Below are 16,146 nucleotides of genomic sequence, written 5' to 3' on the forward strand. Positions count from 1 at the left end.
CAAAGTCTCAGTCATGAGATTCATCCTCTGGGCACCTTGAAAGTCTGCACATGCTTTATTGAAATCCAAGACATCGTTTTTTTATTTCAGTCTGGGTTAAAAACAGGGCTGGATCAACAAATTGTATGACTCACATGTAATGCCTTTATTTTGAGCCAGTCCACAAACATGGCAACAACATTACACAGATTTTTCACTGAATGCATGACTTAAGGAAACGAACATTTTAAAGTGCTAAACCCAAAGACCCTCAGCAAAATAACTTTGTGTTTTGGCATTTAGAAATATGGCAGCATGTCATAAGTCGTCAGATTCCCTCTAAAGGTCGGAGAAGATGAAGAAGGATTACTTGTCTTTGTACTTGGTGTCTTTCTCCTCGCTGTTTGGCAAACCTGTCTGCCCCGGGAAGGGGGCGATCTTCAGGAAGAAATACTGGTTACTGTGAACTCGACAGGCCACCAGGATGGGAGTGGCAGCGTAGAGCAGGTTGAACACCAGCACAGACCAGAAAGTCTCGCTCGGGATACGATATGGAGCGGTGGTACGAGGGTGGAGGGATCCTCCAATGTGGGCCCACTGGCACTGCAGGGAGATACAGAGAAGCAGGCAGGAATGAGTCAGTGTTTTATTCACAATTATTGTATATGTCACCTGTCAGCATCCATTCTTTCACTGTTTGTTTTTCAGAGTTTAGGGCGTTTCTGACTGGAGGGACGATGGAGCGATTCCAAACTCTTATGACGGCCCTGGTCTGGTACTGTTGTTGTTGTTGTTTTGTGTTTCAGGATTTGGCGTCATCTGGTGGTTGGTGTTGACATGCCTGCTGGTTGTTGGGAGACCCGCCCACCTACCTGGTGATTGCAGATAGGCTTCACCTAAGTGGCAGGGCATATAAGCCAGGCGGCCACAGCTTTCTGGCTCTCTTCCTTTGGACAGTCTCGACTAATTACCTTCTGCCATTGTATTTTTGTGTTGTTTTGGAATAAACTGGATCTCAGAAGCACGTTGACTGTGTGAACCTCCATTGAATGTTAGGGCCTACACGAGCTGGTCATAACACTCTTGATGATGATCTGTTGAGATGCATCAGTCTGTTACACTAGCCAGGGTACAATAGCCAGGTAATTCTCCCCAAATACTGTATAATCAAGCTGAACATGCAACTTGAGGGCCCCCTAGTGGCTGCAAGGGGCCTCATGCATCCCCATAGTCTGCGTATCACTAGAACTGTCTCTGTTGTTTGGATATGTATACTCAGAATAATAGCAGAAGAATTTGATACCTCATCGCTTCTTTCACAGACACTAGAGAGGGGTCACCTTAGAGTTACCTTTGGTCTCTCTTCCCGGTCATGAATCTACTTACAGAAACGTTTCCTTAAAGGATAAGATGAAGCAGTCCAGAAGAGAAACCTGCAATCTCTTAAAATCAGCTAAATGATTATATATTCAGCGTTCCCCTCGTGGTGTCTTGTTCCTTTCTTTCTGTCAGATAAATCAGGGAGAAACTACAGCTGGTTTATTTATCACACAAAATGTTCTTCAAAGGATAAAAGTGCTCCAGGTTACAATAAGAAGGATGAAGCCCTGTTAGTTCTGAACTCAAACTGCTGATGAGAGCTAGAATCACTCAGAGACAGAAAAGAATTTCATTCAGTGCCCCCCCATCAGGGCCCCCCGTGTCTTCACACCGTGTCTTCACAGACCCCCTATGTCTTTATGACCCCCCCATCCCTGTCAGAATTCAGATTTAACTTCTTCTCGTTTGGTGTTTTCAGACTGAACTGATCTGGAGACTATTTGAAAAAGGAACTACCCACTAGAGAGTTCCCTGAGAAATACAAACCATGGGGACTTTTTTTTCTGTCGCCATGGTGACAGCTGATATGAACCTTAGAGCGACCTAAGCCGGCCGACAGTTGCTAGAGCAACGTTACAAACGCAACACAACTGACAATATGGAGAACGCCGTGGCGGTAGCTGTGTGTGATTGAGTTTATGAATATTACTGAGTTTGAATGCCAGGAAATACTCTCAAAGATTTTTATATTCTGCTTTGAAGAGTCCAAACCAGGTTGTATTTCCTCTGTCGCATAAGCACTCAATAATGACTGGACTCATAGTACCTGCAGAGTAGAATCATTGAAGAGAGGGAGGGTTCCAACAGTTCAACAATGAAAAAGTTCCTGCAGTTCGAAAACACTTCTGGTGTTTAGAGCTTTGTATGCTCCTGTGTATATCACTAAGCTCCTGAAGGCGTACAACCCCAGCAGGACCCTGAGGTCCTCTGATCAGGGTCTGCTGGTTGTTCCTAACACAAGATTCAAACTAGAGGAAAGTAGCTAAAGACCCCTCTGTTCAGACTCTGTTTGATCTGTCTGTGTTTCATTTCATTTAACTGTCTTTTTTTACTGTGAAGCACAGTAAGGTGCTGAATAATTATACTTTACTCTTTAACTTGTTTACTTTATGCAACAACAGGTTCACTTATTGACTGTTAGCCTTCATTACCTGGATCATGGCTCCAGCGAAGAACATGGTCCAGTCCGACATCCATGTGCACCCAGGCTTGAGGAGACCGTAAGAAAAGGCACCCAACAGAGGCAGTCCATAGAAAAACAAGTGCAGCATCTACGGAGACAAATGCAACAGCAGTTTAGTCTAAAGTACTGTTTCATATGAATATAGGGTTAATATGTAACTCTGACCCCTAGTGTTTAAAATGGGTACTGCAGTCTAAATTCTAAACATCACAGAGAGCTGTCTCCCCCCGCCCCCTCCTCTCTAGAGTGGATGCTCACACAGGTCACCATGTGGTGGACTCTGAAGCTTCAGTGTTTATCCAGCTCTGCATGGGTCTGTAAACCTTTCTGTGTTCTAACCTCTCTCCATTTTTCAAAAGCATCTCCAATATTGATCCTAGTTTGAGCACGTTTCTGCTCGTGGAGCTTATTAGAAACATGCAGAGGCTTTTTAGGTCGGGTACAATCACTTCTATCTGAACCACTTCTCTTGACCGCTTCCATCGCTGCAACACCTGTTGACCTGATAACTGCTCTCATATCTGACAAACCGAGGGGCGTCCAAAACGGCCGTGTTGGGGTGCCTTAAAACCGTCTACCTTCTCTGGTCCAAACAAATCCAGATCATTCAGGAGCAGAATCTAAAGTTAGAAGGAGAACATACTGGCTGCTGCATTGTTGTCAGAGAAGCCAGCACTTCAACGTAGCATGTTTCCTTAATGTCTGATCATATAGCAAGGTACCTTTATCATTTCACTCACTACACATCTCACTGATTGGATCTGTTGAATATTTTCATTGGACAAGTGACAGTGTTGCCCTCTTCTATTGGTGAGTTCTAGTGAATGTTCAGTAAACAGGCATTGTGGATCCACAGCAACGTAAAGAAAGACTTCCCCTCCATCACTGTCAGTCAGTGTTTGTGTTGGCCCCTGACCAACATCATTAATGCAGTACATCTTTAAACTACTCTGCATACTGCACTTCCTCTACTCACACTCTAAAGCAGGAGAGCGCTGCTTCAAATAAGTCGATACAAACACTCTCAGAAAAATCAAAGTTGACACTGGTGGATCTAAAACTTCAGCATTGGCTTCCTCTTTCCACACTGGAGGTTGCTGCTTGAGTTATATACAGATTAAAACAACTTTACTCTATATTCTATTTCTTGTTGTGTATGTTTGAGATTTATCAAGGCAGATTCATGTGCAACTAGCAGTGCATCGTTTTAACATTTCTGTCTGATATATTGTTTATTTAACTCTTTACTCTGTGCTATGGAGGGGACACAGTGCAACAATTAATTCTGAAGTGTGATGAAGTCGAATGAGCTCTCCCAAAGCCTTGGTTTCTCGTATTTGATCCTCAGAGCAGAGCTGGAGTTCTCGACCTTCAACTTCAGATGTTTGGTGCATGAAAGCCCACTCTCTCCCGCTCAAATTAAACCACTGAACACTTCCTTTTCATTTGCCTCTGAGTTCTACATGAATTCTAATGAGTTCAACCCAAGGGCCTGAAAGCCAATCATGTACGCCCTTCAGTCTTTTGTTGAAATGTCTTTTTTAGTGCTGCCGTGGTAATCCTCCACTTATCGTTCATCAGCATTACTGAATAAAGAGGTCAGTCTCTGCAGGAACAGTTTGACCCTGTGCAAAGAAACCGAACCCTGTTTCCCTCATTTACACCCACACACAAGAAGTCCTGATGCTACACAAACACACACACACACACACACACACAGGCTCGCTGAGACATACTTTCACATGCTGCACACACACACATCCTGCTCCCACCCAGAGAGCTGCTGGAGGAGGGGGGGCTTTGGTAGAGGGATTAGCTTATCAAGTTCTCAGCATGCGGTGCGTCTGTCTGATCAATGACTTGCAATTGTGCCTCGACTTCAGCCCCAACAAGGTCTTTGGATAACCTATCGACAAACTGTATACTCCCAACAAAACAACAAAAACCCTCAGACGTGTAGGGTCACAGTGAGAAAATAAAAGGAGATGAGACGCGCCGCACGCCACAGTAATCACCTCTTATCCATGTTACACAAAGGAAAAAAAGGGAGACAGGGACGCTCTGCCTCTCAACCCCTCGCTCATTGTTGCTGTAATGATGAAAAATGTCTGTGTAATCTACAGGCAGAGAGAGTGGAGGCGATGAGGGCAAGCTTCCAGCACTCTCAGAGTGATATCCATGAGAGCAGGGCTCCATTATGTGGCTGGTTATTTTCAAATGACGCTTCAAACTGCAGACACACGGGCTGAATGTGGAGACACAAAAGAGGAAGAGAATCACTCACCATGACTCTGGGGTAGCCCACAGGATCCTTCAGGTAGGGCTCAAAGTGCTTCAGGTAGGCCGAGCAGGCCTCCAGTGGAGAGTCCAGAGCCACCTGTGCAGAAGAAGAGGAAAGTCATAAGCTGTTCTCACTCCTGAAGATATCTAGATGATTTCATGATATATGATATTCTCCTGATCTGGTTGGTCATATATGCACCTAACTTTCAGTCAACCTAACGACAGGCTGAGAGCTGGAGCTGAGGCAGGTTTTAAACCTCCTGACAAACCGTTACACCGTGCCCACCTGTCAATCAGGTCAGCTACACACCTTATTGTGAATAACTCTTATCCTTCATCAAATCAAAACTGATGAGTCATCAAAACATTCACCCCCCCCCCCATACAGTGTGTGTCCATCGACACATGAGCTAATCACACCTATTTGTTTTTTTGAACCAGGCTGTAAACATGTTAATCTCTGCTGTAAAAACAGGCTTTTTAGAATGGGTGTGTATGTGACTTCCTGTGCTTCTGCAACCAACCTCTAGTGGACACTCAAGGAACTGCAGGATTTAACACTTCAACATCATTTTTCAACACTGCTTGGTTTCACATGGTTTCATCATGTGAATTGTGCAGCTGAAATAACTCAGCCCTCTCTGTGGATGACATGAGGTCACTCACCAGGCCTCTGAGGACGGTGAAGGCCATGGCGGCGAAGAGCAGCAGCAGCAGGATCATATCCTTCGGACGCCAGATCAGCTTCATGGTCTGAGCGTGCATGGCCTGTTGGGAGAGGTCAACATGAACACAAAGCAGCTGGTTAGTCGAGGTCTTTGGTTTCATTAAAGCTGTGTTGGACGGTACGACTGGGTTTGTTCTCTGTGATAATAAAGATACAGATAGAGCCGATCACACTGCACATTCATGCAACCAAACAAAGAGCAGCTCATCAACAGAAAGAGCGACACATGGCCGACCTTGACAGCTCTCAGGTTCTGGATCATTTTCTTTTTTGCAACATTGTGTTTATTGGGCAATCCAAACATAGTTCATTTCTTACATCATTATTCTTTTTTTTTCTTTTTTTTTATAATGTTATACAAAACAATAATAGAATGCAGAAGAAGAAAACACAATTGTTGTAATAATATCTTAGTTTGCCCTTTTTTTTGGGAATGGAGAAAAATAAAACAACAAAAAACAAGCAACCAACAACAACAAACAAAACAGACCAAAACAAAAAAGTGACACACACATCACCAATGACATAACCATGATTTAATTTCAGGTTCTGGATCATTTTCAACCAGCTCACACTAAATCCATTTCAGGGTTACGACTGTTCATGCGTCAGACTTACGTTGTATCCACCGATTAGCGGTCTGTCCTTGGGCCGCCTGAATATTGTAATGGCGCCAATTATAGGCATCAAAAGGAAGAGGAAGTTGATCCAGAAGGCTGGACGAATCTCTGACGCATATTTACCTGAGATAAAGAGAGAGAGAGACTTTCATCTTTTTTGTGTCACAGTCACAGTGAACATGTTGATGTGAGTGGATGATTAATCTGCACGCCAGGCAGAGACGTGCAGCACGGGGGAGTCTATCACAACACGAGAGAGAGAGAACAACACATCGCCTGGAGAGAAGTTTGATCTCCTGACACTTATGTATTCAGTTTGAAAAGACAACAACAGATGCTGCATGTCGGTTTGCTTTGTTCTCTGGGCTGTGGCGGCAGAAGAGGCGTGGGCTGATCTGTGACACTGATGCTACATGGCGGTGCAGATGTTCACTTCATTACAGCTCGTGGTTACAGGGACGGGAACAGAAGATGAGGCTCACCTGCAACTATCCCGGTGATGAACACGCTCATGTTGGCCGACAGAGACCCCGCCCAAAACAAGCCGATGGTTCGGTACGCCTTCCTGGGAGAGACACCAAAAGAGACTCTGCTTTATACAGGTGTAGAGAGAGCAGGTAGGACACTTCTCACACATCCATCATAAACATTATGTGTATTTAAAAACCAGCCCAATGTCTCCCCAGGGTAAGCTAGAGCGTTTAAAATAAGGATTTTCTTTGCATGCTCGCCCCTCGCCCCAGGGAGGCGCTCGCTCTGAACTCATGAACTCACTGGCTGCACTTTATGACTCAGTCTCTCTAGAGGACCTCTGCTAAAAATATTCTTTTATTCAGGCTTTGAGATGAGTTCACCCTCTGAGCCTCAGTGGTGAAATCTCTTACTTCCAGAGACATGAGAGGCCTGAGGCTGCGACGAGCTGGAGGAATTACGATGTGGATGTTTAGATGTGTTACTGCTACAGTCAGTGAAACATAAACACAGCCTCCACAGCCTCGTGCAGTGACAAGCTGTTAGACGAGCGACAAGTGTAAATGTTAAAGTTTGGAGGTAAAAGTTAAAGGAAGAATGTGTGACTTTTTGATCCAGTAGATGTCGCCCTTTAGCCCCAGCATGAAACCAAAACAAGCTGCTGTTTGGCCACGCCTCCTCCATACTGAAGCCTCCGCTCTCCTCAAGAGACACACCTCCAACCCCTCTCCACTAAAGTTCACATGAAGGAGTTTAGCAGCGGACAAAATCAACCTCTGCTCAAGCTGCTACAGAGCTCAACAGTGACTGCCCACTTTTTTCGGGGCTCTGGTTCCTGAAGTGAAGATTCCCCGTTTAAATCCTTCGTTGACATTTCCCAAAATCTTTATATCACGAGATTGAAGCTTGTAACCATGGCAACCAGATAACCCAATACTCTTGACAATAAAACATTTAAAATTGCAAAGGTAAGAGACTGTTTACATATTTTTTCTTCCAGAGTCAAAGAACTGCATCCCAGAATGCATTGCGAATGATCCCTCTTCTACTTAAACGTAAATTTAGTCGGCGTTAAAGTGTTCATACTGTTAATATAAGTGTTGTTCTATGGTGCAGTTTGTGTTGTTGAATATATAAATCACATTCACTGCAGCAGAACGAGGTTATTAGCACATTTACTGTTAGCTAACTAGCTAGCCTGCAAGCCAAACTAGTAATTTGCATATGCTGCAGAGGGGCGGGAAACATTGCCATGGTAACAACAAGCTCCACCAATCAGAGACATTGCTGTGACACTCTGTGATGGTGGGTAGTGTAGTTTCCCAGAGATCGTGAATAAACCGTATTGTTCTTAAAGCGAGGTGGATATCATACGTACTCGTGTCTCCTACAGGAGCATAAACCATCGTGTCACACTCAGGTAGCTCGTGGTCACTACCTGTGATGGTTATGACATCATGGCTAATCATCACATCCACTATGAAGGAAATGAACAGGATTTTTTACTTCCTGAACCACACTGTTGAGCTCTACAGCCTGTGTCCTGCATTGTTGTGTTAGTATGCTAATGTTAGCGCTCTTTAGTTAGCTCGTAGCTTCACATTGCATGTAAACTGACACAGAATGACCGTGATCTAAAAACTCTTACTAACATCCAAATAATCAGTGAGTATGTTCTTCTTCTTCTCTCTAGTTCTTGACTGAAACAGCTTTTATACACAAGGGGAGGAGCCGGCCGTCCCGTCCATGTAAACACAGCTCTGACAACAACACAGCCAGCGGGACTCGAGCTTCTCCCTCATTGTAGACAGTCATGACTCAGAGGCACATTTACACAGGATAGACTGGATCTCTGATATATTTATTTATGTGGAACATTCTTCCTGTTGAATTTAAAGTACCTATCTCTAAGGTTTGCTTTATATTTAACCCCAGGCTAACTCATCCTAGCCTCTGATTGGTTGGTTCAGTGGCAGCAGAAAGTTATCTGTTTCCATCTTACTGTGAAAGAGACATCCGAGCCCCACACACTGAACCGCCACATTACATCATTTTTCATGAGGAGGCAGGCGACTGTGATGGAAGATGTGATAAATGAACCCACCTGTCTGTAATCCTGCTGATCATCACCAGGTACATGATAAAATGTGCTATCCCGTCCCAGTAACACATCATAATGGCGTAAGGTGTTCCCAGGTAGGGCTCTCCCTGAAACACAGACATCACACAGACAGCAGCTGGGTTTAATCGTAACGCAAAGATTTGGTTGTCTCTATGGAGCAGCGTTGAACATGTGACGATAAGAAACATACCGTCTTCTGGTAGAACTCCATGAAGCCCGATATAAGGCCGTCATGTTCCAGCGCACTTATCAGGTCGATGATACATGTGAAGGAAAACTCAGCAAAAACTGCAACGAGAAGAAACAGGAGTTAAAAACATGACTGTGTGTTAACGGGTAAACTGGTTAACTGGTTAACTGGTTAACTTGTAAAATGGTTAACGGGTTAACGGATTAACTGGTTAACTGGTAAACTGGTTAACTGGTTAACAGGTTAACAGGTTAACGGGTTAACTGGTTAACGGGTTAACTGGTCCGCATGATTCAGTGTGTGGACTTTGCAGAATGTAATTCTAAAGTGAATCAGTGTGTGGTGACTCGAGCATCTCTCTGCAGATATCAGAGCTTAAAGTGCTGCATCACATCCTGCCTCTGTGTCCTCACACACACACTAACACACACACACATTTTGTCTGTCCTGCGTCTGTGTAATCCTCAGGACATAGCCAGGTTTATCTCTCTCTATCTCTCAGGTGAGATAACTGAGGGATTATGGGTGTCTACACAACACGGACGTATTACATCGTTTCTGACCCACTAAAGCCGCTACAATCAGCAGCAAGACGGACACATTTCACCAACAGATGTTTCTGTTTCAAGGACACAAACAAAAGTCCTGATGGTATTCATAGGAAAGGATTTGAAAAACGGTGGTGATACCAGAAATGTTGTCAACTCGGGAAACACTTTACTGGAACAATGAATACAATGTGTTTGTGTTGCTTAAAGAGGTGATGTTTAAGATTTATTTCTGAGCTTTTTGTGCCTTTACTTAGAGACAGGAAGTGGATAGAGTCAGACCCCAGGGAGAGAGAGAGAGAGAGAGAGAGAGAGAGAGAGAGAGAGCGGGGAACGTCATGCCAGAGAGGAGCCACAGGTCCGAGTCAAACCCGGGTCACCAGCGTGGAGGAACACAACCTCTGCACATGGGGCAGGCGGACCACTACACTACTGCCGCCTGTGTATTCAGTTGTAAAGAACATGTTGGTTACCATTGCTTCATCATAGCCAACCTCTTTGGGGCCCCCCTATGAGCAGCCTTGGCAGTTACCACAGTCTGCTCACCATTCTTTACAAGCTTTGATTTTCCTCCCAGATTAATCAGAAGAATGGTTGGTACATGTGCAGTAAAAGGTCGTTAGCATGCAGAGGTTTTGGGTCGGTCATGCCTCGGGCTAAGCCCCCGTCCTGAGCCTGATCAGTCTAAGCAGCTTTTGACGTATCAGGTGAAATCACATAAAAAACACAATTCATCTTTTCTCTCCAACACACCATGTTGCAAGAGAACCTTCTGGAGGCCCTTTCATGGCTGCAGCACAAAGCATGCTGCTTCTTATCCTCTCTGCATGTTAGTCTGTGTGTATAAGGAAATAACATGGCATGTTGGGAAATGCACTGTGTTGAATTACCAAAGAATAAGACGTCTTTAGGAGGGTTTCCACGAGTGATGAGGAAGTAAAAGAGAAACACAACCAGCAGCACCGCCACACCGACCTCCAGGATGACGACGGGCCTGTGAGGGAGGAGAGAGTGGACTGTTATAAGAGACATGATGACATCACATTGTTCATGTTTTTAAAGACTGCAGACAACGTCATGACATCCCGCTCTGATGTTCTGCTTCAGTCCCTTTACTAATTAGTTTCTCATGTGGACGTCATGCCATTCTCTTCCACTGAGCTAAATGAGTAAATGATGATCAGAGTGAGAATCACCAGCAGCCTGTTAGAACAGGGAGAACTAATCCAGAGGTGTGGGAGGACGTCTGTCTGAGGGGCGCACTGCAGCCAGGACACGCTGAGGGGGGGCTGCAGGGGGGAGCTGGAAATGTCTCATTGAATTTACTCTCTTTATCCCCATACCATCTCAGGGTTTTTTTTACAGGACAACCAGCAGTCTCATTGGACCTCGGAGGTGTGAAAGAGAAGTTGTTTCTTCTTCTGTCAGAGGTGGAAACAAGCGGACTCTGTGGTGTTGGTATTTATCAAATAAAACGTCCAGCATTCTACTTTTCACTTTTCAAAATAAGATTTTTTCATTGTACAAAAAAATGTTTCTCATAGCCCACTGCACAGCTCCTACCTTTTGTACATTTTGTGTTTTTTTATGTTTATTTTTTATATTTTACATTTTTTAATTATATTTTATATATTGTAATAGCTTCTTATACTGTATTATTTAAGTTGTTGCTAGTTCTGCTTTATTTCCTTGTTAACTGTTTAGCAATAAACCCTGATTCTGATTCTGATTCTAATTGATGGCTTGTGAGAGAATAGAAACTAAATATTTTCTAATATGCATAAAAAGTGAAGTTGAATTTTCAGATTTTTCCAACAAAAGTTTGCTCTTAAGGAGAACTTGTGAAGCTCTGGATGTGCACTTTTCCCCCTCATGCTGCTGGTCTGCTCACCACAGTGGCTACAAAAGCCAAACTTTACATGCTGTAATCAATCAAAGACGTGGGCGAGGGAAGCAGCAAGCGAAGGCCGTGTTAGTTCAGCTCTGCCCTCTGTGTTTACCGGTCAAAGGTTCCTGCAGCCTCGCTCAAAGAAAGATGAATGTGCACCTGGTATCTCCCCATAAACAACATCACCCCCCCTCGGATAAAAACGCACAATGTGGGGGAAAGGAATTCAGTGAGAGCAAAGGGAAGCTCCCCAGCTATACCTTCAGTTCCACGGCACAGGAAGATTTATGCACACAATACAGTTTGTTTGCCTGGTGGAGGGGCGTCGGGCACATTGTATGTAAGGAGCAATTTATCAAACTGCTCCGTGAAGTCTGTATTGATTGTCGGTGTCCACTCGCTCAAAAAAAAAAAAAAGGAGAGCGAGCGGGGAATCGTCCGGGAGGGGAATTAAAGTCTGTCAGAAATGAAAAATATATGGTGGTGAAAAAAACAATGTGTCGATAGCCGTGTGGATTCAGGCAATAGAGTTGCAGAATGCAATCATCAGCTGGAGACAAAACTATCAAGGCAGCATTAATAATACACAGATGAACTCCTCATTCACATCGACTTCTTTAAGCTTCCTCTTCTCTTTATGCCCCCCCTCATCAAATCTTTTTACACAACTGAAGCCGCGATGATGGTTCAATAAAAAAACTGCTTCAGAGATGAGGAGGTGACAGTCGACATCCAGCTTTGAGCTTACAGTGAGCTCTAGTGGTGGTGAAGTAAACTGTCTGCACCATCACACATGAAACCCTTAAAGGTGCACTATGTAGTGTTGGTAGATACATTTGAAAGTTGGAGAAGTGTACAGATTCTGTTGTATATGTTCATAACTCTACATACAAACTGTCCTCAGAGGAAAATGTGATCCCTGGAACACTGTTTGAAGATAAAATGATTCGGCAGAAGTTAAGGTGGTGGGCCCGCAGCAGTCAAACCGTAACTCTCCTGGTAGCTTTTTAGCTCTAAACAGTGATCCAGGGACCCATTTTTTACTTTGAGTAAAGTTTGTGTATTCAGTTCAGAAAATATAACATAGAATTGTTTCACTTCTCCAACTTTCAAATTTCATCAGAAAAACTCCATAGTGCACCTTTAAAGTCCCATCATGAAAATGAAAGTCTATATTGCATATTACTAAATGTTTGTATTGTTATTTATGTGCATGCATACGGAGACTGTCTGTAGACACTGAGCAATGAGACGTTAGTAAAAGTTGAGACTTACTCTTGTAACACGGGGTTGGTGTTCATGGCATAGAGGACGCCGAGGGCGGAAAATGAAAACAGAAAGACTAAGGTCTCCATCTCGTCCAAAGCGGGTCAGCTTCCCTCCCGACAGAATCCACAGAGCAAGACTGCAAACAGAAAAACAGGCTGTCAAATCAGCATCAGGATCAATGTTTTAAATAAATCAGTACTCGGATCGGTTCAGACGTCAACATGACAAAAGAGAAACTGAAAACACATCAATCTTTTTTAAGAACAGTCGAGTGATGAGAGTCGTTACATGAAGAGACGTGGAGGAGTTCTTACCGTCCAGCTACACTTCCCGTGGATTAATCAAACTGCAGCTGGCCTCAGGCTCCCATTTGCCTTTACTGTGGAAATAACCAAGTGGAGACAAAGAAGCTTTTGGGGGAACGAGTTATGCAATTTGGTTTTATCAGAGATTTGCATAAGTCGTATTAGAGAATAGGCCCACATTCCACTTAAGCAACACTCCCAGTCCCACTGATTTCCCCCTCCTCTTAGGGGGCACTTCATATCGTGTGTTTGATGAAATGTGTGCGGCCTGTGATGTCATGTGAGTTGTATGAAAGAGAGAGTGTTATATTTTCTATAGGGGGTCGAACAGGAAAGCTTCACGAGTCCCTTTTATTAATCCATCTGAAGCAATCTTAAAATATCTGAGAAATCTATTAAAGGCGTTTCAACTTCTACTTCATCAACACAAAACATGAAGTTAGTTTAAATAACAAACACTAAAACTGATAAATACAAGAATGCATCAAATGGTAAAAGTTCAACCGTTTAAAAAAAAACACATCAGTCACAAGTAGAAAACAGAAAAATGCAACAAACTGGGTCATTAGAATTAAGTACAGGTACTATAATTAGAACAAAAGAGCCAAAAATACACATGGTGTAACTGAAAGGTCCAATCAGTGAGATGTGTAGTGAGTGAAATGATAAAGGTATCTTACTATATGATCAGACATTAAAGAAACATGCCATGTTGAAGTGCTGGCTTCTCTGACAACAATGCAGCAGCCAATATGTCCTCCTTTTAACTTTAGATTCTGGTCCTGAATGAAGTGATTGTACCCGACCTAAAAAGCCTCTGCATGTTTCTAATAAGCTCCACGAGCAGAAACGTGCTCAAACTAGGATCAATATTGGAGATGCTTTTGAAAAATGGAGAGAGGTTAGAACACAGAAAGGTTTATAGACCCATGCAGAGCTGGATAAACACTGAAGCTTCAGAGTCCACCACATGGTGACCTGTGTGAGCATCCACTCTAGAGAGGGGGGGGGGGGGGGGAGACAGCTCTCTACAATGTTTAGAATTTAGACTACAGTACCCATTTTAAACACTAGGGGTCAGAGTTACATACTGTTCCTTTAATATTATAAAATATTAAACAAAACAAAGTGAAACATCGTGTTTGCAAAAACAATAAGAAAACAATTTACTAAAGAAGAAAAAGTCCACCAGAAATTACAAGCTATGACGTCTGCACACATTAAGCCTTAACTTGGAAAACTTTGTTTCCAATTCGACTGTATCCTCTACGTTTGTACTGTAACAGCCGATAAGTCTTTTTGAAGGCAGGGAGGAGCAGATGGCATCTATCACACAGGAGAAACATGAGAGTACAGTTTGTTCAGTTCAATCTTTGAAAAGTGTAATACATGTATGACCTTTAGCTCATGTCTCCATCACATTTTTCTGATGAGTCTATGAGCAGGACACTTATGGTGCATTCATTTTACCTCTCGAATGTAGACATTTTACTGTTGCAAGTAGGCAACAAGTCGGACAAGAAACATGGATGCCTCCAGGAGTACCTTTTGTTAGCTAATACCTGACGATAACGACACACTACGTCAGGGGTCTCCCACAGGCACCTCTCCGTTTCTTAAAACTTTGCTTTGCTTCCTGCAGAAATCGCCCAGATCATCTTCACTAAATGCATTGTGCTTCTTCTAGAAATGTCTCTAAACATTAGCCTGCTTTTCCTTCTTTCACATTTCTGGCAACAGATTGCTCAAGCCTACAAAAAGGTCAAAACACAGGGACAGGACAAACTCTGAGCGCCGCTGAGGATATGACACACATATGAAGAAATCTAGGCTAAAACAAATATATTAGCCTAATAATTTAAAGAAGGGCCACACATCTTTAACTCTAAAGAGAATGTAAAACACTTTGAATCAACAATGATTAAAAAAAATATTAAGATTTTCTTTTTTGGGGGCACGCTGGTGGCGCAATGGTTAGGCTGGTATTGAGGCTCTCGTCTCGAGCGGTAGGCCTGGGTTCACTTCCACCCGTGGCCCCTTTCTGCATGTCATTCCCCACTCTCTCCCTGGTTTCTGACTTTATCTACTGTCCTCTTTCTGCATTAAAGGCACGAAAAGCCCAAAATAAATCTTCCAAAAAAATATTTTCTTTTTTGGCAAAGCCACAGGGAGGCGCAAAAAGCCACGGGTTGCCGACCCCCGCTATAATCAAACCTTCCAAACAAAACAATCTGCCAATTTAGATTTCCTTTAAAAAATAAAGTTTTTTATAGAATGACAAATCCAGCTCCAACACACAAACAGTTAACCGCCTTAGTTTGATTATATTTTTATGATTGCATTTAATCTAACATTGCACAGGTTTTTACCCTGAAGGATTACACACATATTGATGTTGTACTCATCATTATATTTTAGTTTTTGAGTTACCCAACCGGCGGAGGATGACACTTCCTGATTGGTGCAAAGGGCGTGGCTAAAAGCTTGTGAACATCTTTATCCTGCAGCGTGTTTATTGAAGCCGAGCCAGAATCTCCAGTGTTGAAAAATAAAACTGAACTGTTCCTGCAGGGGGCGCTGGAGTCCCATCGATGGTGGTCTCCATGCTGGAAATGCTGTCTCAGTCTAACTTTCAGTCAACCTAACGACAGGCTGAGAGCTGGAGCTGAGGCGGGTTTTAAACCTCCTGACAAACTGTTACACCACGCCAAACCTGTCGATCAGGTCAGCTACACACCTAACTATGGACACATGTATTGTTTTCAAAATCAATCATTTTTTAAATTCACCCCCCGAACAGTGTGTGCCAGTGATGACAATAACTAATCAGACCTTTTAGTTTTTTTGTACAAGGATGTAAACGTGTTTATTTCTGCTGCAAAAACTGCTTTTTTGCACCTCATGTGTATGTAACTTGTGTTATGTCACCTGCAACCAGCCTCTAGTGGACACTCGAGGAACTGCATGATTTTACACTTCAGCTAAAATTGTTTTTATTTTTCAAGACCGGAGTTTGCTGCTTGGTTGAATCTTAAATGCTCGGGCAGCCATTTTTTGTTTCTTTTTAATTAACAGGCAAAGATTAGAATGATGCAGTGTTGTCATGGAAACAGAATGTTTGAAAAAAAATAAACCAATCAAAGGAATTCCAGAACTCTGGATCCTCAAAGGAAGTTAGAAT

The 16,146-nt window shown here is 43.1% G+C and overlaps 1 protein-coding gene across 2 annotated transcripts; it reads right to left on the bottom strand.

The window, feature by feature from the left end:
* Positions 1–36: 36 nt before the first annotated feature.
* On the bottom strand, positions 37–13,118 carry tm6sf2b (transmembrane 6 superfamily member 2b). 2 transcript variants are annotated; one of them, XM_065956209.1, is made up of 11 exons: positions 12,975–13,118; positions 12,667–12,796; positions 10,394–10,497; positions 8,956–9,053; positions 8,748–8,851; positions 6,655–6,737; positions 6,171–6,295; positions 5,492–5,593; positions 4,827–4,919; positions 2,511–2,630; positions 37–582 (listed from the first exon to the last, which is right to left on the bottom strand). In XM_065956209.1, the coding sequence occupies exons 2-11, from the start codon at positions 12,744–12,746 to the stop codon at positions 346–348; spliced, it is 1,146 nt and encodes a 381-aa protein (XP_065812281.1). In that variant the 5' UTR covers positions 12,747–12,796; positions 12,975–13,118; the 3' UTR covers positions 37–345. The 2 variants fall into 2 exon arrangements, with proteins under 2 accessions (XP_065812281.1, XP_065812282.1); XM_065956210.1 differs by having other exon boundaries at positions 12,949–13,034.
* Between the last annotated feature and the right edge of the window lie 3,028 nt (positions 13,119–16,146).

The sequence above is a fragment of the Labrus bergylta genome, chromosome 6, assembly GCF_963930695.1.
Source record: "Labrus bergylta chromosome 6, fLabBer1.1, whole genome shotgun sequence".
Taxonomy (NCBI): domain Eukaryota; kingdom Metazoa; phylum Chordata; class Actinopteri; order Labriformes; family Labridae; genus Labrus; species Labrus bergylta.

What these genes read in the sequence shown, in the direction of transcription:
- tm6sf2b (XM_065956209.1), bottom strand. Translation starts at nt 12,746, where the DNA reads ATGGAGACCTTAGTCTTTCTGTTTTCATTTTCCGCCCTCGGCGTCCTC. An exon ending in TAAAGACGTCTTATTCTTTG is followed by an intron (nt 9,054 to 10,393) that starts GTAATTCAACAC and finishes TTCTCGTTGCAG; the next exon opens with TTTTTGCTGAGTTTTCCTTC. An exon ending in ATCAGCAGGATTACAGACAG is followed by an intron (nt 6,738 to 8,747) that starts GTGGGTTCATTT and finishes TGTCTCTCCCAG; the next exon opens with GAAGGCGTACCGAACCATCG.